This window comes from Lupinus angustifolius, chromosome LG12 (genome assembly GCF_001865875.1).
Source record: "Lupinus angustifolius cultivar Tanjil chromosome LG12, LupAngTanjil_v1.0, whole genome shotgun sequence".
Lineage (NCBI taxonomy): Eukaryota > Viridiplantae > Streptophyta > Magnoliopsida > Fabales > Fabaceae > Lupinus > Lupinus angustifolius.
This window is the reverse complement of record NC_032020.1, coordinates 202,391-228,974: the sequence shown is the minus strand read 5'-3', so window position 1 is coordinate 228,974 and position 26,584 is coordinate 202,391. Positions and strand designations below refer to the sequence as shown.

General features: G+C 32.9%; 5 protein-coding genes and 1 long non-coding RNA gene across 9 annotated transcripts; 2 read left to right on the top strand and 4 right to left on the bottom strand.

Moving 5' to 3' along the window:
- On the bottom strand, positions 1,589-5,819 carry LOC109361712 (ER lumen protein-retaining receptor A-like). Its single transcript, XM_019607242.1, has 6 exons — positions 5,545-5,819; positions 4,528-4,730; positions 3,399-3,539; positions 3,224-3,304; positions 1,995-2,122; positions 1,589-1,764 (listed from the first exon to the last, which is right to left on the bottom strand). The coding sequence occupies exons 1-6, from the start codon at positions 5,771-5,773 to the stop codon at positions 1,725-1,727; spliced, it is 822 nt and encodes a 273-aa protein (XP_019462787.1). The 5' UTR covers positions 5,774-5,819; the 3' UTR covers positions 1,589-1,724.
- LOC109361727 (histidine-rich glycoprotein-like) lies at positions 8,726-11,288 on the bottom strand. The gene is made up of 4 exons (XM_019607267.1): positions 11,017-11,288; positions 9,479-9,600; positions 8,904-8,975; positions 8,726-8,869 (listed from the first exon to the last, which is right to left on the bottom strand). Exons 1-3 carry the CDS (start codon positions 11,250-11,252, stop codon positions 8,944-8,946), a joined length of 390 nt encoding a protein of 129 aa, XP_019462812.1. The 5' UTR covers positions 11,253-11,288; the 3' UTR covers positions 8,726-8,869; positions 8,904-8,943.
- On the top strand, positions 13,724-14,297 carry LOC109362116. Its single transcript, XR_002109352.1, has 2 exons — positions 13,724-13,991; positions 14,097-14,297. It is a non-coding gene; the product is annotated as an uncharacterized LOC109362116 (long non-coding RNA).
- Positions 14,958-26,461, bottom strand: LOC109362413. Its single transcript, XM_019608187.1, has 2 exons — positions 25,757-26,461; positions 14,958-15,607 (listed from the first exon to the last, which is right to left on the bottom strand). Exons 1-2 carry the CDS (start codon positions 26,411-26,413, stop codon positions 15,146-15,148), a joined length of 1,119 nt encoding a protein of 372 aa, XP_019463732.1. The 5' UTR covers positions 26,414-26,461; the 3' UTR covers positions 14,958-15,145.
- LOC109362410 (myosin-binding protein 3-like) lies at positions 17,102-21,231 on the bottom strand. 4 transcript variants are annotated; one of them, XM_019608185.1, is made up of 4 exons: positions 20,004-21,231; positions 18,613-19,758; positions 18,527-18,557; positions 17,102-17,641 (listed from the first exon to the last, which is right to left on the bottom strand). In XM_019608185.1, the coding sequence occupies exons 1-4, from the start codon at positions 20,677-20,679 to the stop codon at positions 17,632-17,634; spliced, it is 1,863 nt and encodes a 620-aa protein (XP_019463730.1). In that variant the 5' UTR covers positions 20,680-21,231; the 3' UTR covers positions 17,102-17,631. The 4 variants fall into 4 exon arrangements, with proteins under 4 accessions (XP_019463730.1, XP_019463728.1, XP_019463727.1 ...); XM_019608183.1 differs by having other exon boundaries at positions 17,104-17,641; positions 18,527-19,758; positions 20,004-20,852; positions 20,895-21,231; XM_019608182.1 differs by having other exon boundaries at positions 17,104-17,641; positions 18,527-19,758.
- LOC109362411 (pentatricopeptide repeat-containing protein At5g48910-like) lies at positions 21,880-24,336 on the top strand. Its single transcript, XM_019608186.1, has 2 exons — positions 21,880-23,864; positions 24,197-24,336. Exon 1 carries the CDS (start codon positions 21,920-21,922, stop codon positions 23,831-23,833), a length of 1,914 nt encoding a protein of 637 aa, XP_019463731.1. The 5' UTR covers positions 21,880-21,919; the 3' UTR covers positions 23,834-23,864; positions 24,197-24,336.

Here is a 26,584-nt window from a genome sequence, read left to right as displayed (position 1 = left end):
AGTAAGAATGAAAATTAGATTTCCAAAGAGCATAATCGATGTTTCATAAAGTGGCTAAAAAATCACATTGATGACCAACTGAATATAAATGCACATTCCGTTTCTGAAAGATTGATATGGTTTGCCAATGGTCCAAGTATTCATGTATTTTGCTCGAACTTTACACTGTCAAGTGCAAAAGATAAAAACTCAATATATGCGAACATGTCATACTTTGGGGTGATTAAACAAATATGGGAATTGGATTACACAATGTTTCGGATGCCGATTTTTTATTGTATGTGGGTTGATAACAACAATGGCTTCTGAGTTGATGAGTTAACGTTCATGCAGGTGGAGTTAATAGGACATGATATAAAGATGAGCCATTTATTCTAGCATCATAAGCTCAACAAGTATTCTATGTTAGTGACTCAACTGATATGAAATGTTTCATTGTTCTTTTAACTAACAAAATAATCGTCAATAATATTGATGACCAAGAATATGAAGATATTGATGAAGATAATCCTTTTTTTGGGACATATCAGTCGCATGAGAGTGGACCAACTACATATGATGATTTTTATGCAAGAGATGATCACGATGAAGAGCTTTGGGTGAATCAATATGTTCCTCCAAACAAGTATGATCTTACAAGCCAAAAACAATCAAATAAAAGGAAAAAAATATATGCAAGTAGTCTTTGTATAATTTTAGCTTAATTTTGATTGTTTGTAATTGTATAATTTTGTTTCTTTGTAATTTGCATAATTTTTTTATTTGTAATTATGTACTCTGTCAAAACATAATTGATATGATATTCATTGTTTGTAGTTTCTATTGTATAAATGTTAATAAAACAAACTTCTGATTTGTATTAATGTGTCTGTGTTGTTGAGAATGTATAAATGTTTGTGTTATTGAGAATGTCTGTGTGTTACTAATAAATGTATATGTAAGTATTAATTTCTATAAATCAGCAGCGAATTCTAGGGGAAGCCATGACATGTGTTGTTGTAAAGGATTAATACAACAATGTTTTTTATAGACAACACTATTGTACATGTTTAATACAACAACGCTATGTGTGTGCTGCACTGTTGTATTAAGGTGTTGTTTGAGAATATTTATGAATCATACAACATCACTTTCCTGATAATGTGTTGTTATATGTATACAATACAACAACACAACAATAAGCGTTGTTAATAATACCTATAAAATACGATGTTTATGTAAGACATATATGACATCGCTTTGTGTTCGATGTGGTGTTATATTTATGCACTATATGACAGTGTTTTTTGTATGATGCGTTGTGGTATATATTCAATACAATAGTGTTTGAGAAGCACTGTTAATAATGATAATATACTACTACGGTCAAACAGAAAATGCATGAAAACACTGTTATATATCTAAAATATGCGTTGTTGAACTACAACCCTAACGTAGTGATTATTTTCATTTCCAAGTTCCAATAGTATATCAACTTGAGTTTTTGGTGGTTTGTATTTATTCATGCTCCCAAGCTTCAATAGTACTTCAACCTATGTTTTTTTTTGTGGTTTTATTATTCTTATTCCCAAATTCTGACACTAACTTGTGCTCTTTATGGTTTTATAATAAAATTACATGTTTAAATCCTTCATTCTTTGTGATGCATAGAATAAGCATGTAACAAAATTAATTCAAGTGCTTAACTCTAAATCAACATATTACATGTCAAAAAATCAAGATCCTTAAACAGGCATCTTCTTCAAAAGCCGTCCTTGCATGAAACTGAAAAAGAGAACAATGCATAACAAATATTATACTCAAATATACAAGAGAAAAAAAAATGTATATAAAGATAATCTAAGAATTTTTTACACCGTTAATGTATTATCTACTATTTATATTTAATCGTTATCAACTCATAAATATAACTAATACAAATGAAATAATGAATGATATATTAATTATGTATAAATCTTTACATTGATAATACATCGGTAGAGGGGAGAGCCTACCTCTTAATGTAATAGTAACAAAAGTCTGCTAAGATGAATGATTGAACCATCTCTGCAATAAAACCTATCAAGTACCAGAAATAGCCACCCCCATCTAAGAAAAAGTATTCCCCTCGAGTCTCATAAATCTGCAAATTATTAGAAATCAAATTACATGTTAATTGAGTTATTTTTGTTATAGCTAAGCTAAAGTTTACACAGAAAAAATGTTATATATATACACTCAAATGTAACAATAATATCCTAGACCTATCTTATAGTTCTATCATTTAGAATGCAATTGAAGGAGTACCCACAAAATGTATCAAATTAAAAACATCCACCCTACATACAACATTTTAACATACACATTTTATTTTATTTTCTTTTTCTATAACACTCAAATTTAGTTTTCAAAGTAAGGTCACTGAAAAAGGGAAAAAAATATTCCTTAACCTTCCTCAAGAGAATTATTCCATGGGGTGTATGACTTAATTTTATACATTTTCTTATTTCATATGATTAGTGATGGAATATCTTAGACAAAAATAAATTTTTTATGTCTCATATAGGGCTGGAAACGAGCCAAACCAAGTCGAACCAGAGTTCAGCTCGGTTCAGTTCCATAAGGATTGGTTCAGCTCGAAACTCGACTCGAGTTTGATACGAGTTATTTTTGTAGCTCGAGTTCGGCTCGGTTAAAGTTTGTGAATTGTTCGGCTTAGTACGAATTTTGTTCATTAACTCAAATAATTAATTATTTTTAAAGAAATATTGTTTATATATATAAATATAACCTTGTTTATATACATAATAATAATAATAATAAATATAAAAAATTAGGCATGAATAATAATAAATATAAAAATTAGTTTATATAAATATATATATATATATATAAGTGTTTATATATATCAAGTTCAGCTCGTTTATTTAATGAACTCAATTTCCAGCTAAAATTTGACTCATTTGGTTCATGAACCAAGTTTCTCGAGCTAAATAACAAATCGAATTTCGAACGAATACCAAGTTGGTTCGATTCATTGACAGCTCTAGTCTCATATACATTACTTAAGTAAAATAGTGTAAAAAATTGGAACCATTCTTTTGATTCTTGATATAAATGCTGCATTCTTTTTTCTTAAAAACATTTAAGCTCCATTTCCATTTAGCAATGTGTTTCCCTAAAATTTAATATATGAAAAAAAAGAAGTTCTAAGAAATAAAACAATTTAAAAAATTAAGCTCACCTGAATAATCCAATTTGCCAATCCCAAGAATTTTGAAAGACCAAGAGCAAATACATATTTTCCTGTCATTGGTTCAATCAACTAGAAACAAGCAATAATTATAATAATTATAATTTTCTCTATAGAGAATTTAATAATATATATATATATTAGAACAAAGTATGAGGATCAATACCTTTGCATTCTGCATATATCGAAGTTGAGGGAGAACAGATATTGCTTCCAAATACACAGAAAATGACCAAAAAGTTCCATAAATTCGAAAATGTCCTGTATGAGGGTGTACTACAATTGCAAGGACTGCACAAGCCACAATCTGGAACAAGAATGCTATATAAGTAATCAATGTCATTTTAGTATATCTCTTTAGAATGCAAGAAAATGTGAACAACAAAACATGCTCAAAAACTAAATTTAAGAAAGTGCTTTTCTCTTTTTTGAAAATTTCCATAATTAATGCTTTGTTCGGGAGTATAGTTTTGAAGGAGAATGGAAGAAATGACTTTAGAAAGCTTCCACTTGCTTGGTAGTTGGACGAAAAAGAGGAAATTTTTTTGGATGATTTCTTAAATCTCTAAAGCTATGCATGTGTCTACTTTATAGTTCCACTAATTTAGAGCTTTTTAGACAAATATTTTTAGTTAAATTACATAATTATATATGGTTGTCTATTTTTCATTGTTAATTACTTACTCAAAAAAATTACATTTTAAAGTAAAAATAAAAAATATTTTTACACTATTATTAGTTTACTATCTCGATCTAAATTTTATACTTTTAAATAAGGGAAACTTCCTTTCCTCTTTGATTTCTCTCCATTCCTGACCATTTAATCCATCTCCTTCTATTTCCCTCGTATCTCCCAAACATAACCTAAGAGATTAACAACTTTAGTTTCCTATTAACTCTAGGGTTTTAGAACTCCTCCAAGTAAGTAAATAAACAAATCGCTAGCAACTTGAAGGTCATAAGTTCAAATCCTGGAATCAGTCTCTTCGCTTGTGCATATAGGCTATATAGGTCTACCTCATGCCTAGACTCCACTAAGTGTGATACTCGTGCATTATATTCAAAACAAAGATTTATTGTCTCAAATCTTGTCTATCCCGAGCTAATGAAAACATGTTATGTCAATTAAAAGATTTAAACTTTCATTATCATTGGACGAGACATTATATGAAACATGATTTGGGACAAAAGATCCATGTTGTTCTATTCATGCAATGCATAGAAGCAATGAATCAATTTTATGCTCTAAGATCACAAAACAAAAAGTATAGAAATGATAATATTTAGTTATTTACCACATAGTGAAGTTTAATTGTGTCCAATTCCTTTATATAAGATGACTTTAACTTGAATCTAATCATCCATATGACTAATAATACTGACAATAGAGATGTCAAATCTATTGTAGTGTGGATATTAGCCTCGGTGAGGACCATACTACAACATAACCTTGCTACTAGGAATAAAGCCATGAGCTCTTGTGTCTTTAGTGATACACCTAAAAACAACAATCAAATGTTGATTTTAGTCTATATAGTTTAATAATATCATTCATTTCAAACATTTTACAACATATTGATGTCAATTGATGTCTAAAGGTATTAATAAAACTATGAAAATTTGATGGATAATTGAGGTATTTAAATGTTATTATTGTAACACTCAATAAAATTGAGCAAGATTCCATGGGGAAATAAATATAATAACATCTCTTTATCACCTATGTCATAATTATGGAAGCTAAAATAGTCCAAAACTATAAAAATATTGGATTCGAGTTCAAACCTTTTTGTATCGGAAAAATAATATAATCTTTCATTATTTATTTTATTCATAAATTAGAATTATGAACACATTGTGATATACTTAAAAGGATATTTGGATCGTTATCCTCTACCTAGACATTATGGTGCACACAATGAGAAAAGAGAGAATAATTATTTTAACCTAAATATCAAGGACTCAACCAAGTTATAATTATTTAAATTCTTCCCTCAAACAATTTTGTTTTACAAAATAAAGAATATGTAACATTCATTTAATTTGTGATCAAGGTCACCATTGCAATTTCATTATGTTTATCATAATTGTAGAAATTTGTGAAAAATATAAGATAGAATCTAGTTGTAGAGACTCATAAAATTATAACACTATTGATAAAATTACGATTGCATAGGCTCATAAAATTACAACATTATTGTCAAAAAAAATTAATATTATCAAAGATATCTTCTCACGATTACAATTAGAGACATGAATACTAACACGAACAAAAACATCAAAACCCATTATTGAGTTAAAAAGAAATGTACCAGAACAGTTCTTGTGAGTGAAAAGCTTGTAGAAGAGGATAAGAGTCCCAACAATATAGATTGCTTGAGAAGCATAGTAGCAATAATCTGTATCTTTGATAATAAACTTTAGAGCCACCAAAGTAATAAGTGCAAGTAAAATGAGTAATAATATGTTCACTTTCTTAGAGTTTTTGCTCAACCATCCAATCAAAACATTCATTGGTGAAAGACCCTTCTTTGTTCTCATTCTCAATATCACAATCACTTTGTGTTAGAGAACATGTAATGGAAGATTTGATATATTATATGTGAAACAATTTTTTCTTATTACTATGCTTATGAATGTAATCATTGGTCCTTTGACTCTTATTATATATATATGGTAATATGTAATTAAAGGTAATCAAGGAAGATCTTGGTATTGGTGTTGTTTTGGAATTAAAATAATATTTTGCTTTGAATAAAAGAGTGGAAAACAAATGAAAGGACTGCCAAAACGTTTCAAAGAATGGAATTACATCATTTTGTTTAATAATTTATTATTATATTTAATAAAAGAAATAGAAAATATTATTTGGGAAAATCAGTAATCAATAAAACATTTAATGATTTATGGAAATATATATTAGAAAAGAATTCATAAGCACTTGATCTTGTACTTATCATAAGAGGCGTTGTAAAATGTTTTGATTAGGTTTTATTTAAAGTTGAAAATTTTGGCTTTGGGATAAGGAATATTTAGTAGATAATGATATATTTTAAAATGCCAATAGTATTTGGTATATTTTATATATGCTAATAGGATTTTGTATATTTTAAAACACAAATATGGTTATTAAATTTGAAGGACGCTTATGAGATTTGTTATATTTTAAAATGTCCGTTGAATATTCTCCTTTGTCTCTTGTTCTAGTATGTAATTAGGTTAAACAAAATTAACTATTCACAAGTTCCCATCTTTAGTTGCTATTGGATGCAAATAATGATGGGCACTTCTTGTGCATTCAAGCAAGTTTTTTTTGTCTTTTTTATGTTTGTAAACTTGAAAGGCTTCTCGAAGGTAATGATCAAAGATCTTACCACTACTTACTTTAAGAGGCTTTTGATTTCTTGTGATTGAAACGACTTATGCACAAGTGATAAGCAACTATTGTCCCAATTTTGGGCTTCTTGGAATATTTCACTGAAAAATTGGATCAACTCAAAAAAGTATCTTCGTATAAGATACTAGAAGTCATTATTCTCTTCAAATTATTCTTGTAGGCTTAATTTAAAAGGCCATAGACAAGAATCATCTCAAAACTATCCTAGTTTGAGAAGTTTCATGCAAAATGTTTTGGAAAGAAATACTAAAATGATTAAAGATATTACTATAATTAAAAATAATTTTTTTGTGAAATCTTAAAATGATTTCTCTATTGCAACGTCCGCTATATACATCACAACGACCACAAATAACAACAGTCACAACCATAACCGTAATTTAAAATATTGATTGAAAATATAGACTATGGGATAAGAAACATTTCATGGATATGCCATATTTTTCAATGCTGATAGGATTTGATATATTTTAAAAATATTGATATGATTTAGTATATTTTAAAACTTCAATTAGGATTTAGTATATTTTAAAGATAGTGGTTGAATTTGATGTATGTTAAAATGTTGGTAGAATATTCTATTTTCTCTCTTGCTCTAGTATATAAATTAGACGAACAAAATTAAGTGATTACATTTATTATAATTTTTTTAACTACATTGTAGATGTCAATAAAAGTAGTTATTTTTCTTGATTTAAAAAAAATTATATCAAATTATAATTTTATACTGATTTAATATTCCACATTAATTGATAGCTTCAATAACAACAAGATAGAGATGATCACAATATTTAATAGGTGCAAAATAGAAAATATAAAGTATTTTAAAACCCTAATAGAAACACACCAAAAAATATCAAAATTTATAGCCAATCTACCAATTATGTGATCCATCAGTGCTTTTGTCTATGGGTCAGTGTCAATCCCATTATTTTGATTGCATTATTGTAGTCTATATCTTATACTTAATTGTGTCTGATGTCATTTTCTTTCATTCCTATTTTATTTATCTTACATATATTACTCCTTTTTATATTTTATTAGATTATTACGTTTTATTTACACATGCAAAGTTTTTATTACTCTACATAATTTTTAATAATCTTTATTTCATTCGTTAATATTTATTTTATTTTCATTTGTTTAATAATATTATTATTAAAATATAAACAATAAAATATTATAAAATATTTTTTAATATTAGTTTAATATTCAAAATAAGAATAATTTAATATTTTCTGGTGTTTCTATTAGGTCCTTTTCTTTCAAAATAATAATAAAATAATCATTATTATTAAAAAACTAAATATAGTCAATTAAGAAGTTTTAACAATCCAAAAATTAATTATGACTAAGTCTTAGTGTGGAAAAACAGAATTACTAATGCCGTATATGATTTCTCAAGAATAAACAAGTCTCATAATCACTTGAAATAATAATTCATTTCCTAATTTTTCATTCCTTCTATTTTATTTCCTCATTGTATATCTTGAGAGAATGTGTTTATTCATCAAATTACATTAATGCAATCTCTTTTTTTAATTAATTTAAAATACACAAGACAAAGAGATATCCTATTGTGAATTGGATTAAGAAAGTAATGTAGAACGATAGTATTAATTAGTTTGAGGAATTTAGATCATTCAGAACCACTACACCTTCCAGGATGTCATTTGCTTCACTTTATTCCCAATATGGCATCATTCACTACCTATGGTTATAGGGATAGCAACAAGCTCGGACGGTTGAGGTAGTGTTTTTCCATTCCCGATCGCGTAGTGCGAGTAGTAGGTATCCACAGATTCAACGAGTTTTTTATTTTTAGTGTATATTTATAATAATAAAATAGATAATATATAATATTAAAATAATAAAAAGTATAATGTATATAAAATTTAATTAAAAAATAAATTTATAAATAGGCGGGTACCCACGGAGGGAATATTATAAAACATTTTCCCACCTATAAGCTACTATTGCAAATATAGTTGCCGCTACTTTTACCGGTATCCATAGGAATTTTTTTTTTGCCATCCCTACCTACGGATTTCACAACCACAATTTTAAAGTTTTTGATAGATAGTTATTTTTCTCAATGAGGGACAATTCATGCATTTAACTTCAATTCCAATTAGTAAGTAATTTGTTCATCTGAAAAATGCAGACAATATACCTTCCTGTCATACAACACAAGCAAAGTGAAGATTAATCCTCATCTGGTTTGGAAGAAATCACATCCTCTAGAGCAGGATTCTTCTTCAACCAACCTTAGAAAACCTTTTGATTATCCATACAGAAATCTTTTCTTGCTAATTTACTTCTTTCCCTTCTTGTTTTGCTTCTTCTCTGCATGATTTGTATAAAAAGGAGTTAGATTATTCATAAATATTTTTATCTGGACTATTCAAACTCCATTAAATCACATCCATTATGCAGACCAGTGTTTAGTGTGTTTTGACTTAAAGCAGATTTGAGAAATCCAAAGAACCAGACGGTATTGTAGGCCTGAATGAGTTGCTCAACTTTTCAACAGCAAAATCAATTGAGAATTGAGAATTGAGAATAAAGTATAATACTCAAAGATAGATTAATACATGCACACATTACCCTTCTGTCTACCAACAAGGCATGGATCTAGTGGTGTAAGGTCCCACTAAATCCCCAGATAGACCAAAAGATCAAGGGTTCGATTCCTGATAGTGATACTTGTTAGGAATGACAGACACGCACCCAGAAAAGGATTAGTTTTTTACTCATAGGGTGAGGGGATACCCTTGGTTATACCCAAAAAAATTCCCTTATATTATTTCTGAATGTAAAGAATACAGAGATGTGGATAGATTAGCTACCTAGTTTCCTCTTAGCTTCAGATTTTGCAAAGAACTCCCTCCATTCATCAGTTAGAACAAAAACTGGCTCATCATCAAGTTCCTCATCATCTAGCTCTATATGCTCCAACTCTTCTGAAATCCTGATACCAACTAAAAGCATCAGTAGATTGATTTACCTTGATAAGGATAAACAAAGTACTAGATGAACTAGCCATACTGGAGGATAAGGAAAATCAAACAGAAAATTGATACAATGGAAAATCAAACCATGCATAACCAAAATCTGAACAATATCCAGAATCTGATTTAAAGAAACAGGAATTAGGAAACAATTTCACATCGTTCGAGAACAGAATAATGGAAAACCATACTATAACCAAGCCTGTTATGAAAGGAAAAAACACTAAATTTTAAGAAAATGGTGATATGTAGACAGTTTGAAATTTCAGGGGAAACTCTTAGTTGGAGAATCAATAACTCAATTACAGCAGTTATTGATTTTATATAACCCTAAAATTTGGGATCAGAGGTTATTTTGTTCCATAAAAATTAATGTTGTAAGTATTGGTTGCCTTCAAACCTTTGCAGTGTTCCATTCCATACTTGTTCCTAAATGCATGGTGGGATTCACAATAACTTTTCAATGGTTGAATTCCAAATATAATGTTTTTATTCAAAACTTACAAGCATTGCACTTTGCAACATCTTCTAGTTCTCTTGTTTTTTGGATAACAAACTCCCTTTGAATCTCTAATTTGTTTCATAGGATATAAACTACAATCCATACCTAAAGTTTCAAACTATCTGCTTTCAAATCCAGCTTTGCCACACAATTTACATATTTGTTGATTAAACCAAAAGTATAGCACTTCATAGCATCTCCTTGAACTTCAAGGAAACTTCAACTTTTTTATGATAAAGGGATCTTCAATTTAAATTCATTAAATCTCTGACACAATCTTTGAATTTATAGATACCTGAAGTATCTTTTAATGATGTACGCTTAGCCTGCAGTGGATAATCTCAGGTTCCTGTTCAGATTATAACAACAACAAGTCTTTATCCGATTCGATGAGATCAGCTACATGGATCGAATGACGTTATAATGCTCTATCATAAATCATGTTCATTAACAAAGCATTGATCTCTAAGTCTTTCTTAATCATTTACCTATGATTTTTCTTGGTCTCTCTCTTTCTCTAGGAATTGGACTAGCTTCCATTTGATCTACTCTCCTTACAGGGGCTTCTACCAGTCTTCTCCACACACGTCCAAACCGACTAAGACGCATTTTACCGTCTTTTCTACAATAGCAGTTACTCCAAATTTCTCTCTAATGCATGCATGCCTAATCCTATCTTGTCTAGTGTATTAACTCATCCAACGCAACATTCTATATATTATTCATCCAAATTTCAATGATTGACATATCTAAGAGAGAATCATTGACATATCCCTATCCCACAATAACAATTGCAATAACAACAATAATTAATAATAATATATAAATGAATAATAAAATAGGGGGAAGAGAAGAATGAAAAGATATATCTTACTGAGTATTAGGTTGATGATGATGATGATGATGAACAACGCCGGAGATGGGATTAGTTGGGAGTGGTAAGGGATTGTGAAGAAGATGCGATTGGAAGTTGCCATGAGAGTGATGACGGTGGTGGAGTGGGCAGTGGGGGCAGTGACGGTGGTGCTGGTGGTGGTGGTGACGGTGAGGGTGGAGGGGGCAGTGTAAGGTGTTAATATGATGATGGAGAGGGCATTGTTGTGAAGCCATACTATTTCAAATTTCACTTCAACCTAACATTTCACTAATTCACTCTCACTTAAGGTCAAATACTTATTCATTTTAGTACTACTTGTTAGGAGGAACATCACCTATTCAGGAAATAGAGATGTAACAGGTTATGGTTTAAACCACAAACTGATAGTTCGGTTCGATTATTTTTTAAAAATTTGGAACCGTAGGAACCGAACTGTATATTAATGAAATAAATACTAGGGAATAATATTGTATTGTTGTTTGAATCTTTAAACCAATTTTGTGGTTTAAATTAACAATTTTGTATGAATTATAATGTCATATGTGTTACTAAATTGTTATTATGTTAGTGTTATATATACGTTACTACTTACTAAATTGTTATATATGCGATAGTTTCTAACTGTCGTGATGATTTTTAACATATCTTCTGACTTTCATGGTATTGGATTTGAAATTAACATATACCATAAATTGTTATTTATCTTACTAATTGTAAATTATAATGTTATATATCTTACTAATTGATATATATAGATTACCAAATTGTTATGTTTAGTACTATTGTATATATTGTCATTTCTTTTTTTCTTCCTAAATTACATAATTGTCATATATGTTACTATCAAACAATTGCAAGTTTCAATTTTTAATGATAGTAATAATAGTGTTTTCCTTTTGAGCATAAAATCTGCACACTAACAGTGTAAAGATTTATACACATGTACACAATCATTCACCCTTCATTTGGATTACTTTTTTTGAAAAGTCAACAATTATTAAACATCATTGGTGAATGAGTCAATGACAGTGTATAAATCTTGTACACTGTCAATGCATACATCTTTTTCTCTTTCCTTGTTATGGATAAAAATGTCTATTGTAATAAATTTCGAGCTTTCAATTGATAAAAAATTACGAAAAAATGACCATGAAAATCGTGTAACTGAACCAGATCAAACTATTCATGAGTGGTTCGGCTCAATTCTTGCAATAAAATTTGTGATTAATTGAGGTGAACCGATCCATGTCTTTATGTTCAGTTCGGTCACTGAATTGTACAAAAAACTGAACCAAACTTTTACACTTCTACCAAAAAATGATTTATTTCTTATCTATAGGATGAGGAGATACCCACACAAAAAGGAATGCAATTTTGTTAGAGACAATTAGGAGACAGAAAAAAAATCATCAAATTGTTCTTCAAAGAAATCATTGACAAGACAATTTAATCTCTAAAAAAATTTCGTGAGATGATTTAATCCAAAGAAATTGAAGTCGAAATTTTCAGAAAGAAATTTTCAAGTCTATGTCTACCACAAAAAATTGTTTCTAATGATTATAGAGTTTGAAATGTGACAAATTTTAAAGAATTATATAAATATGTGGCAAAAAAACAGAGTCTAATTTGTCTGTAGGGAAGTAAGGGAGGAAATAAGCCTATTAATAGTTAACTATGTATGATCAATTGTGCATGTATTATATAACGAATGAATGATGTTAGAGTAAAAAAGTTATACCCTTTGAAGCCACTAAATTTTAGGTGCACATCTATTATTCTACATTTAGTGTTACTCCATGTATCATGACTTTATAATTGGTCAGAAAATTACTTAAAAATTATATTTTAATTTAAAATATATTTTTCTAATCAATTATAAGATCATAGAGTGACACTAAGTGTGAGACAGCAGATTTGCACTCCTAAATTTTTTACTCCAAGCCTCCAACTTTCATCTGATTATTTTCATTTATGATATATCTTCTGTTATGTTTAATTATTATTTATATCCTTCATTAAAACCAACTTATAGTGTAGGCTGTGTTTAAGACTTTCAATTCTAACCCATTGATAAAATTTCTCCTTAATAATCTTACATAAATCTATTGTGATTATATATATGCTGGTAGCCTCCAATTTATAGTTTTTTTCGAGCTTCTTTGATTCAAGTTTGTAAGAGTGTATGATATTATTTTATTTGCATGATATAAGCTTTAATATAGGGATAATATTTTAGAATGAAAAAAACATGATGATAGAGTTGTTGGAAATATGATAGTGTGAAGTTCTAGCATTTTTTAGAAACTCTTCACATCTGAGAATGATATGTATATAGGAAACTGATATTAGGTTAGGACAAGTTAGAATAAAATATGTGCATAAACATTTGTGTATAGGAATTAGGATACATGGATGATTTTTTTTCCCAATTTTCAATTCCCTTAAAAAAAATCCTTTATTCATAAGGATCATCTTCAATCCTGAAGAGGAAAGTTCTTGTTTTTGTTTTGTTTTTAAGGGTAAAAATGTCATTTCATTATAAATCAAATGATAAAAGTGTGTCATAATATATTATCTTCACTTTTGTATTTGATAGCACTTCTCTCTCCGGTACTGAAGAGGATCGGGTAGGGGATTAATTGCTTGCCTCTTCCCCACACCATATCTCCTTATATTCTCATGCTAATGAGCCAGCTCCTCCAACATTACTCTATTTCCCTTATATATCAAGCATCTAATCTTTCCTCAGTTCATTTGATCCTGGGAGCAGGTTCATGCTCCGGATCGGGAGCTCCGATACCAATTTCATCGGGCCTGAAAACCCCGGAATAGTGTTTAACAGGGAATTTGGAGCTAAGCTCCTCACATATAATGAGGACATTCCCTGTTGATTAACTGAAATAACTAAAAAGAATAGATATAAAATACAAACTTGGAGGGTCTGCTCCTCCCTAATCAAGTGGCACCAAATCGTAAAACACCAAACCATCCGATGTAAAAACGGTTTTCAGTGCAGGTTATCCGGTTAAAGAAGCAACCCCGTAGGCTTTCGTTCTCACGTCTCTCTAGAATTGCAGTACTTCTGAATAATTGTATGAATCTTTCCTTTACCATCTCTCTCCCTACATTCTCATTCTAACTAACCTATCACAGTTGCAGGTTTGTTACAAATTCCATTCTCGGCACTCTATAATTGGAATTGGTTCTTGGCAGACATATTTACCTCCAAGGTCTGAAACTTTATCATAGGTTCCTAAGAATCTATAGAACTATGTTATGAAAATGAAGATGTTCAATATAGATACAGAAGATTGAAGTATTAGTTTAAAATTTTCTCTTCCTTAAAAGTGATACTGGTAATTTTGCTTCTAGGCTTTCTTTCTATGCCAAGAGATTTTCTCAGCAATGAAATTATAATACAAAAATAAAGAAAATGCAGCATGCATACAAGTTAAAGTGGATCAGTGTGTAATAAAGGAAAATGCATACATTATGCTATTGCAGTCATTGAAACACAATTCTCTTATTTTGGTAAAGAATCGCGAATTGGTTCTTCCGTATCAATTCGTGATTCTTTTGCCAATTAGTTCTCTACAAGAAACGAACAGATTTGCATCTACAATTTTAGTAAAAGAAAGAACAAAAAGATAGTAATTGGTGATGTACACTCACCTACCTACATGAATGAGTTACAACAAACAAGAATTTTTTTTATCATTGAGTATTTATAGTGAAGCAAAAGTTGATTCAAACCTACAAGAAACAGTTGTGTATAGAAATCCTACTGAATAAACCCAAATGTATCAGTATTTGACAAGTTAACGTAACGTGTGCTATGTATCTGTACCAAAGAGAACCGTGTATCATGTGACTATGTTTCGACTCGGCTTTTTTATAGAAAGCAACTAAAATTCACTTTGATCACTGAATTTCATATTCTATAAGCAAATCAACTGAGTCTTACAATACAAATTATATTCTAGGAGTGGAAACAACAAAGGATCAGAGAATAATTAAATTATTGTAAAACAAGTAAACAAAACCTAGAACAGGATTAACAGTGGCAAGAAAAGGAAAAAAATTCACAGCAATGAGAAAAGAAGATAGGGATGAAAAATGAAAACCTTCATATTTCATGAACAATCTTCATCTTCTTGTTAGACAACCCGAATGCTCTCCCGATCGAATCGACAATTCTTTGCTGCGATTTGAGGATCATCTCAATCCGCTTATTCTCCATCTCCACCCTATACCTCTCAGTATCCTTCATCATCCTCATCTTCAAATTCTCCATTGCAATAAACCTCTCACCAAAGTCTTTTATCTCTTCAGTTAACCCCAAAATCAACCCTTCCTTATTCGCCACCACTCTTTTCTCCTCATCCTCATTGTTCTCATCATCACTATCATCATCATCATCATCATAATTCTCGTCATTGTAATCCATTCTCCGAAAACCTTTCGGAACAACATGCTCCCTCGAAAACCCTAAATCAACTCCATATTTCTTTGTTGTTCTTGGCCTCTCATTAAGAATGTAATTGATACTCTTCGACTTCACATAACTCATCATCTTATCATCATCATCAGCAAAGTAATTATCTTCTTTGTTGTCGTTGTCACTATCATTATCATCATCATCATAATTACGAGGAGGACTGAGAGCGGTTAGGGGCCGAGCCGAAATAGGCATCGGCCCACGCTCCAGCTCATCCATAAGTCCAAAATACAGCCATCCACGTGGCTGCTGTAATCCACCTCCAAGAAGGCGGTGCTTCTCAGCGCGATGACGCTGTCGAAGCTTCTCCATCTTGTGGCGGCACTGGATGGCAGACTTGGAAGGGTGGTTGAAGTCGTAGCCGCATCGAGCGGCTACGACTACAGCCACCTCTTCCCATTGGCTGGAGCGGAGTGGGCCCCGCTTCAGGGCGTACCATTTCTCTTGGTACGCCCTGATGAGGTTCAGGGTCTCTTGGTGGGTCCAGGGGATGGGTTGGGGTTTCTTTGTGGGTGAAACGGTGTCGTTTAGGGGAGTGGGTTTTGGTGAAGAAGGAGTGGCCATTATTAGGGTTATGTGTGAGAATTGATTTTGGTTTGTTTTGTTTTTGTTATAAAGTGATTGGGGGTGGTTGGTGAGGGAGTACATGTGTTGTACTACAAAGTGTGTCACTCTATTTGACAAAGTTTATAATTGGTTGAAAATATATATTTAAGTTAAAAAATTAAAAATTAAAAAATTAAAAATTAAATATTTTTCTGACCAGTCATAAATAGTGATACACTTTTACGGGACAGCATATGTCCACCAGTTGGTGAGAGGATGATGGTGGTTGTTGTGGTGGCAGTTAGTGTGGAGGTGGTGGAAAGTGACAACATAGATAGTGGGCTCAGCCACTTGCTTATAATTTTGGGTATTTTAATTGGGTGGGCTTATAATCAAATATCATCATAATATTATCCTATTCAATTACCATACCTTAGGTATTTATCATCTCATGCTAATCATTTTTTTATAATCAATGATATAAGAAATTAATCTCTTTCGATATATATGTAGATGTTTTTTTAAACATATTGCTCACAAAAATTGAATCTTTGTCTAGTATAGTATATAGAGTTCTCGTATGATCTTGCACTACTGAAACTATGTCTCATTGGTTATAATAATCATTTTGAGATAATGATTTGTTATTATTTATCTTAAAAATTAAATAATGATGTATTATTAAAAAAGAGATAAGTATTTCTTGTTATTATGAGTAGACTATCATGTATCAAGAATGAATGAGTAACAATATATCCTCAGGAAAATAGTCTACTCATAATAACAAAGTAATATATGTCACTTGTAAATGAATTTTTGATAAATAAAATATCACCTTACGACACATGTCACTTACACACATGTAAACGAAAATTTATACCATAATGAGGTAACAGAAATTATCATTTTTCATCAAGAATATATTAATAACCAATGATTAGCCAGTAATCATGCCCTCCCAATATTTTTTTTTTTTGCCCTTCATCATTACTAAAAACTCCAAAAATCCATTCTTTTAAAAGTAAAAGAATACACATAGCCACATGTTTATGAACACTAATTACACCCTTAAAAGATATCTTCTATACAACTCTATATGCATGATACCACAAGGTACAACAAAAGGATACTTCATAGTTCATGTCCCATTATCAACCAAAGTGAAATACATATTACAACATGGGACAAAACACTCCCTCGTAATGGACTAAGGGTCTGTTTCCGAGTTGGGTTTTTGAGGAGAAGGAAGGGAAAGGGTAGACTTCACAGTCATCTCGCAAGTGTGTTTTATAGCTCTGAAGTCTTCCATTTCTAATCTTTCCTCTCCAAAATCCAACTCGGAAATGGACCCTAAAGGTCTATTTACATGCTAAAAAACATACAACAGGGAAAACAAACTACTGGTGAATTATAAGTAACTAAAAGGTGGTGGTCATTTACAAGTTCCCAAGGGTATAGGCTATCGAGCCGAGCCGAGGCGTAAAGCTCGCGACACATGAACACGTTATTGTACATCATTTAGCTGCTTTCACTTGTCTCCAAAGATGCAATTTCGCCCCGTATTTTCCTCAAGCTGACCTGAAAAGACAGGGGCATAGTTAGCATTGATCAGCAACAATAATGAATGATTCAGCATTCATTACCCAAATAAGAAACACATGAGGAATTTCAATATCCATAGTCATTAAATCAATGCCAGGCAATATCTGTTTATCGGAATCGATGGTACCACAACTCTTGTGTGATTTGGACCTTGATGACTATGCTTGAGTTTTTTATGCTTTCCTTATGTGCAGTGGTGAATGGTTATGGTCAAGGTATTGAAGTCGAGATTTTACTTAGGATCAAGAGAGCAGTCAAAGATCGTAAAGTAGGATTGCGATTTTGACTACCTTACAGAGAGAACATGAAACATTTTACTCGGAGAGAATTATTAAAACAATAATTCTTCTGATTACATAGTTCGTTGTTGTTAGATCATGTTGCTAAACTCCTCAGGCTTACGACTCAAATCTACTCTCCGACCAAGTCCTTCATCATCAAATATCAGACTTTGAGCTTTTCAAAGTTCTTCAATAAAGATAAGAAGATTTACCCGCCAGAAGGATAATCCACTACCTTGACGATGTCCTTAATTCCACATACTTATTATACACACACATATTTGCCATTTGTCTCACACATCTTACGCATAATTAGAAATCATATACAAGTGTTAAATTCAGTATATTGGACCAACAAGGCGTTGATCAAGTAGTATAAGGTTGCTCTAGATCCCCAGAAAGACCAAAAGATTAAGGGTTCGATTCCTAGGAGTGACACTTGTTTAGAGGGGCAGTCACGCACACCGAAAGGGATTAGTTCCTTACCATCAGGATGAGGGGATATCCTTAGTAGTACCCAAAAAAATTCAATGTATTGATGTTAAATTCAGTGTACTATATAACAAGTCTTAAATTATACCTTTGCTGATAAAGGGGGCAAGGAAGTCCCACGCAGAGGGTTCCTCAATTGTTTAATCTGTAGACGATAGTCTGTTATCTCCTCCAGAAGCTTCAACCGGCCTTTTTCATTTTCTCCATTCTCGGCAAAGAGAGCCAAATTTTCTTTTTCAAGTTGTACAATCCTCAGCCTTTCTCCAAGAAATTCAATTTCTTTATCAATCTTTAACTTTTCGTTATGGACTGCACGTGAAGGATCACTTCCTGAATCAAAAGGCAGAGTTTTGCATCTTGCACTAGATAACGTGGATAACTGACTAGTTGAGCCATCAACACTAGTATCACTTACCATTTTGCTTGTTCGTGGACAATTGCCTCCAAAATCAACGTATCTATTTCTCGGTTCATTTGAATCAATACTAAATGAAGAGCAGCTGATCTTTTCATCTTCTTCTTCTCTGAGTTCTATGTTCTCATCTATAACATGCACATCAAGAACATCGGGTTCAGCATCATAAATGGAGCTATGCAGATTGCCGTGTGCTTGATCCTTTTGTTGTGTGTTTTTCTCCAGCTCTTCTCCGACTTCGGTATTAATACAAGTTTGAGCAACCATATAATTTGAAGAACTATTTGATATTTCATCTTTCTCAACAATTGGCATGGTGTTGTTTACAGATTGCAGCGGATCTTCATGTCTTTCAACTGAAATAGCAGGTCTTTGTCCCCATTCATCAAACATCACCTTTGGCTTGCCATTCGACTGGTCATTTCCTCTCGAATCCAACTTCCTATATGCCTCGAGTTCCTTTTCGAGGAAGTGATTCTCCATTTCCCTTCTTATAAGCATATCTTGCAGAATATTCATCTCTTCTTCATCATAATTGACTCTTTCTTCTATCATCCTTTGGTATTGCCTCATTTCCATTTCAATTGACGCCTTCTCCTCTTGCAGACGGGATATCATAGCAATGGCTTCATCGGCAGAAGTAGCAGCTGCAGCTCTCTCCTTCTCTAGATCTAGATAAAGAGCAGCATAGGCAGCTTTCTCTTCTTCAAGCGCATTTTCCAACATTTTTATACGGTTCTCTTCATTTCCAACAACCTGGATATCGTCTTGTGCGTCACTCAAGTAGTTTTCCGAGGAAGATGAATATTTGTCCCGTCCTGGACTATCAACCATTGATCCATTAAATTCATAACTATGACAAGTTTGTTCATCCAAATCATGGCCAGTTTGGGCATCTTCAATGTCTAATCAACAGGAAGGCAAAAAACACGGAAAAGTTAAACGGCAATACCCAACAGCTATTAAATAATATACAGAATTGGTGTTCAATTCAATAACATTAGAAGTTCAACAATGAAATTTTCCAAGTACAAAATATGCTAACATGGCTGAGAGTATTGCATATACTAGAAGGCTGCAAATTCACATTATCAATATGAAACTACGTATTGTTCAACGAACAAAATTATGTAGATAATTTCTCACTTACCAAGTGTGTTAACTTCCTTTTCTGAAGCACGAGTTATGCTTTTATTCGTCTGGCCTTTACTTATACTGCCATCGCGAGGCAAGCACGAAGTGGAGGCAACTTCAGACTGAAGATTACGAGATGGAACAACCAAAGAGAATTTCCCGAAGTCATAATTACCCCTCCTCCTGCGCCGAATTCCAGACTTCCGTTTCAGATTAATAACCCGCTTTCCCTTAGCATCATAACCGTTTTCCTTATCAACTAAGGAAAGCAAATGTGGCCCTGAACATGAACTACAAGATGCCTCATCTTCCAACTCAACAAGCCTGTTATTATCATATGTCTTATCTTCAACTATTTTATCATAGACATTGCAGGAATGACTCTTCATTCGACCGAGATTGAACGGAAACCTTTCTGCCGCCATCACTTTAATGGAACATATCCTCCTTGAAGGCCACTCAAACAGTAATTTGTGCAAACAGAAATTACTATTCCTATACCCAAAAAAACTCCCTTTGCAAGGACATGGCAAATAAAGTCCAAAAAATATACATAATTTGGAAGCAAAGAAAGCAAAAGCTGATCCACATAACAAGAAATAAGCTAGAACAAGGTCAATAAAGGCTCTAATAAGACTTCCTAAAGTCCAAGCATGAATTTCTTGCAAAGCCATTTGTCTTTCCCTAATCATCACAAGTGCCAAAAGTAATGAACTTTATGAAGACCCACTAATCAAAATCCAAAATTTTCACAGACCCAGATATCAAAATCAAAACATTTCACAGACCCAGAAATCAAAATAAAAAATTTTCACAGACCCAGAAATCAAAATCTCAGTAGAAAAGTACCCAAAAAGCTAAAAGACTATTGACAAAGAATTCAGATCAAAGAAGGTGGTAGAACAACTTGAACAAATAAAAAACAACAGAAACCTAATATCATGGTTTGAATAAATTACTAATTCACAATTCCAGCACAACCCATTTTGCTTCTATTTGTGGAGAAGATTAAAGAAACTTAGCTAAAAAGGAAGAATTAGACAATAAAAAAAGAAAGTTGGATTTAAGAGAGAGAAAATCGATAAGAAGAAGAATTGGTGAGTTGATTTTGTATGGTGAATGCAATCACAAGAGTTCTAACCGACTTCAATTTTTGTTGTCTGTGATGAACATGGACTACAACTTTGGCTGCTTTCTGCATACAATGGAAAGTTCGCATTCGCTGTCAGAATAAATAATTCTAGAAAAATGATATATTCCTAGTACATAGAGATGGCAAAACAGGCAATACTCACGTGCACACCCGCATATCCCACATTTTTGTGAGCTAGGTATACAAATTTTGTCTGTTACCCGTTTTGTCAAAGTTTGTGGCATTTCTGTTGGATATGCGGACGGCCTATAAACATAACTTAACAAAAAAGTAATCAAATTTTAATTAAGTTATCTAATGTGATTTTTAATCTCTAAAAAATTGTAATTTAATATGATTTGTTAAACTTTATATAAAATATCAAAAAAATTATTATTTTTTTATCTTTAACTACTTTATTTAATTTAATTTCATTTATTATATGATTTTTTTAAATATTCAACAATGTCCGTAGGCCGCCTCCAAACCCGTTAGCCCATTTTAAAATAGGCAAAGCATTGAATTTTGGCCGTTAACTAATGCGGTCCGTGACTACCTCTCTCAGCAACTATTGCTCTTAAGAATCGAACCCCTTAACTTTTTTGTCATCCTAAAATCTACTTCCGGTTTAACCAACCAATACTATCCAATTTTTAAGACACTTTATCATAAATATGCGTTAGATTTCTCTCCACTAAGGGTTGTGCAAAACAAGATAAAAAAGTAAAATACCTTCTATTTACTCAATAGATACTAGTACATTAGTGTTATCCACACATTTTTGTATTTTTTTTTCAGAGATGAATTCTCTGATGATGAACCCAAGCATTGCACCATCTCATCCACAATTACAAGTCCCACACATCAGATTATGCAAAAACATTCGAGAATTGAAGCAAGTTCATGCCTTTTTTATCAAAACAGCTCAAACCCATAACCCCAATGTGGCAACAGAGCTTCTTAAGCTCGCTGCAACTTCAGATTTTCGTGATACTGATTATGCCCTCTCACTGTTCGACCAAATGCCTGAACCAAATTGCTTTGCTTGGAACACTTTGATCAGGTCATATTCCGAAAGCAAGGATAGGCCAATTGATGCCTTGTTGCTTTTCTGTAAGATGGTGTCTGATGGCATTGTGGAACCTAATGGTTTTACTTTTCCTTCTGTGTTAAAGGCATGTTCTGTTGTGGCCAGGTTGGAAGAAGGGAAGCAGGTTCATGGTTTGGTTGTTAAGTTTGGATTGGGTGATGATGAGTTTGTAGTCACCAATCTTCTGAGAATGTATGTGATGTGTGGGGAAATGGAGGATGCACATGTTTTGTTTTATAGGAATGTTAATGGTATTGATGATATGAAGAGAATGGTGAGGGATAAGAGGAAGCAAGAGGGTGATGTGGTTATGTGCAATGTGATGATTGATGGGTATGTTAGGCTTGGGAAACTTAAGGCCGCTAGGGAATTCTTTGACAAGATGCACCAAAGAAGTGTGGTTTCTTGGAATGCGATTATTTCCGGTTATGCACAAAATGGATTCTTTGTGGAGGCCGTGGAAATGTTTCATAAGATGCAGATGGGAGATGTGTCACCGAACAGGGTCACTCTGGTCAGTGTGCTGCCTGCGATTTCACGTCTTGGAGCACTTGAGTTGGGGAAATGGGTGCATTTGTATGCAGAGAAGAATAAGGTTCAGATTGATGATGTGCTTGGTTCTGCTTTGGTGGATATGTATGCAAAGTGTGGGAACATCGAGAAAGCAATTCAGGTCTTTGAGAGACTGCCTAAGCATAATGTTATAACCTGGAATGCTATAATTGGTGGTCTTGCCATGCATGGCAGATCCAATGATTTGTTTAAATTTTTTTCTAGGATGAAAAGAAGTGGAGTAACCCCTAGTGATGTCACATACATAGCCCTCTTAAGCGCTTGCAGCCACACAGGTTTAGTCGACGAGGGTAGATCATTCTTTAATCACATGGTGAATGTGATAGGATTAGAGCCGAGGGTAGAACACTATGGGTGCATGGTTGACCTCCTTGGTCGTGCTGGCTATCTAGAAGAAGCCGAACAGCTTATATCAAACATGCCAATAAGATCAGATGATGTGATATGGAAGGCCTTGCTTGGTGCTTGTAAGATGCATAAAAATATTGAAATCGGAAGGCGTGCAGCTGAGGTTTTAATGCAATTGGCTCCACATGATAGCGGGGCATATGTGGCTCTCTCAAACATGTATGCCTCGGCAGGAGATTGGGATGCAGTGGCCGAGGTGAGGTTAATGATGAAAGACATGAACATAAGGAAAGACCCGGGGTGTAGTTGGATTGAGATGGATGGTATTATTCATGAATTTCTTGTTGAAGATGATTCCCATCCTAGAGCCAAAGATATACACTTGATGTTAGAGGAAATTTCCAAAAAGTTGAATTTGGAAGGTTACAGGCTAGACATCACACAAGTATTGCTTAAGATGGATGACAAAAATAAAGAAAATGTGCTGCACTATCACAGTGAGAAGATTGCAGTTGCCTTTGGCTTAATTAGTACATCCCCAAATACACCACTTCAGATTGTTAAGAACTTGAGAATTTGTGAAGATTGTCATTCTTCCATGAAATTAATCTCAAAAATTTATGAGCGTAGGATAACTGTTAGGGACAGGAAGCGCTTCCACCATTTTGAGCATGGATCATGTTCTTGTATGGACTACTGGTAGTTTGTCAAATAGTTAGCTGGTACTCAATACGGTACGGGTATGTGGTTCGCTTAGGTATGCAGTTTGTCATTTTTTATATTATTTTTATAAGACATTCTTTATGATGAATCCAATACGTGGTACAAAGAATTGTAATTACGGTTTCAGTACTGGTAGGTGCAATTATAAACATGCATTGTCCTAACTTCAACTAGACTATTTCTATAGATAAGTGTAGTTATTACAATCTATCAACTTTATAACATATGAGCATTTCCCACATCAGCTTTCAGTCTATTCATACTCCATGTGACTTTTCCAGACTAGTGAATTTTTAAGTGTAGTTATTATTATTCGTTTTCCTTCTATGGCTCCTATTTTCAGGACACGACAATGGAGATTCAATCATATCCTTGGTACCCTTCTTCATAACCCCACATTCTGTATTGCTCAACCCTCTAATCATATCAATTTTTTTGTTATATGGGTCACCTAACAACTCTTGTGACATGAATCACTTTTTTGTTACTGTATTAAATTCCTTTGTGTATATGATCACTTTTTTTTATGTAATACTCATGTTATGGTCGTTTTGCATATCTCTAATTATGATTACTTCAATGCTGAATTTGGCTCATTGCACACACTTTTACAGCAATCTGTTCATTTACCTATCTACCTCTCTCTCCATTCATCTTCATGCAATTTTATGTAACTTTGTTACAGATCTTGAAAACTGATCATGCCAAACACTTTTCCTAATGAAATCTTGAAATTTGGGTACTTCGACATGGTACCTTATAGTCTCAGCCAACACATAGTCTAGTTCCACCTTTCCCAATAGCACAATAGAGTGACACAAACTATGAGATAGATTGTTAGGTTGTTATTACAACGTGCTACAAATGTTACTTTAATTCTCTAGATTTGTAGGTTGTTCTTTTGGTAGCAGGAGTAAATCTGCTGTACCACAAAGTGTGTCACTCGGTATGACATAGCTTATAATTGGTAGAAAACATGTATTTTAAAGTTACAAATTAAAAATTCAATATTTTCCTAAATAATGGTAATATGGACTTAATCAACAGAGTTTTGATTGCCATGAACTCAATTTTCACCGGATGGTCTAATACTCATGTAGGATCATTTGAATCCATGATATAGGTATTGAAGTATAGAATCCTCAACATGTGCAAAATGGGCATCCACAAAATGCAAAAGATAAATTTTATCAGAATGACATAATTCAAAAGAAACACACAAATGAAAAAAGCTTAAAAGTTCAACAGATATAAGATCCAATGACAAATACAAGCTCCAAAATTGGGAGTTCAATTTGATATGACTCAGCTTCAAAAATTTAAAAAAACACTAAAAAAGCACTATTCAGTACTTAACAGGCGCAAGAATATCTGTTTCGACTCGGCTTTTTTATAGAAAGCAACTAAAATTCACTTTGATCACTGAATTTCATATTCTATAAGCAAATCAACTGAGTCTTACAATACAAATTATATTCTAGGAGTGGAAACAACAAAGGATCAGAGAATAATTAAATTATTGTAAAACAAGTAAACAAAACCTAGAACAGGATTAACAGTGGCAAGAAAAGGAAAAAAATTCACAGCAATGAGAAAAGAAGATAGGGATGAAAAATGAAAACCTTCATATTTCATGAACAATCTTCATCTTCTTGTTAGACAACCCGAATGCTCTCCCGATCGAATCGACAATTCTTTGCTGCGATTTGAGGATCATCTCAATCCGCTTATTCTCCATCTCCACCCTATACCTCTCAGTATCCTTCATCATCCTCATCTTCAAATTCTCCATTGCAATAAACCTCTCACCAAAGTCTTTTATCTCTTCAGTTAACCCCAAAATCAACCCTTCCTTATTCGCCACCACTCTTTTCTCCTCATCCTCATTGTTCTCATCATCACTATCATCATCATCATCATCATAATTCTCGTCATTGTAATCCATTCTCCGAAAACCTTTCGGAACAACATGCTCCCTCGAAAACCCTAAATCAACTCCATATTTCTTTGTTGTTCTTGGCCTCTCATTAAGAATGTAATTGATACTCTTCGACTTCACATAACTCATCATCTTATCATCATCATCAGCAAAGTAATTATCTTCTTTGTTGTCGTTGTCACTATCATTATCATCATCATCATAATTACGAGGAGGACTGAGAGCGGTTAGGGGCCGAGCCGAAATAGGCATCGGCCCACGCTCCAGCTCATCCATAAGTCCAAAATACAGCCATCCACGTGGCTGCTGTAATCCACCTCCAAGAAGGCGGTGCTTCTCAGCGCGATGACGCTGTCGAAGCTTCTCCATCTTGTGGCGGCACTGGATGGCAGACTTGGAAGGGTGGTTGAAGTCGTAGCCGCATCGAGCGGCTACGACTACAGCCACCTCTTCCCATTGGCTGGAGCGGAGTGGGCCCCGCTTCAGGGCGTACCATTTCTCTTGGTACGCCCTGATGAGGTTCAGGGTCTCTTGGTGGGTCCAGGGGATGGGTTGGGGTTTCTTTGTGGGTGAAACGGTGTCGTTTAGGGGAGTGGGTTTTGGTGAAGAAGGAGTGGCCATTATTAGGGTTATGTGTGAGAATTGATTTTGGTTTGTTTTGTTTTTGTTATAAAGTGATTGGGGGTGGTTGGTGAGGGAGTACATGTGTTGTACTACAAAGTGTGTCACTCTATTTGACAAAGTTTATAATTGGTTGAAAATATATATTTAAGTTAAAAAATTAAAAATTAA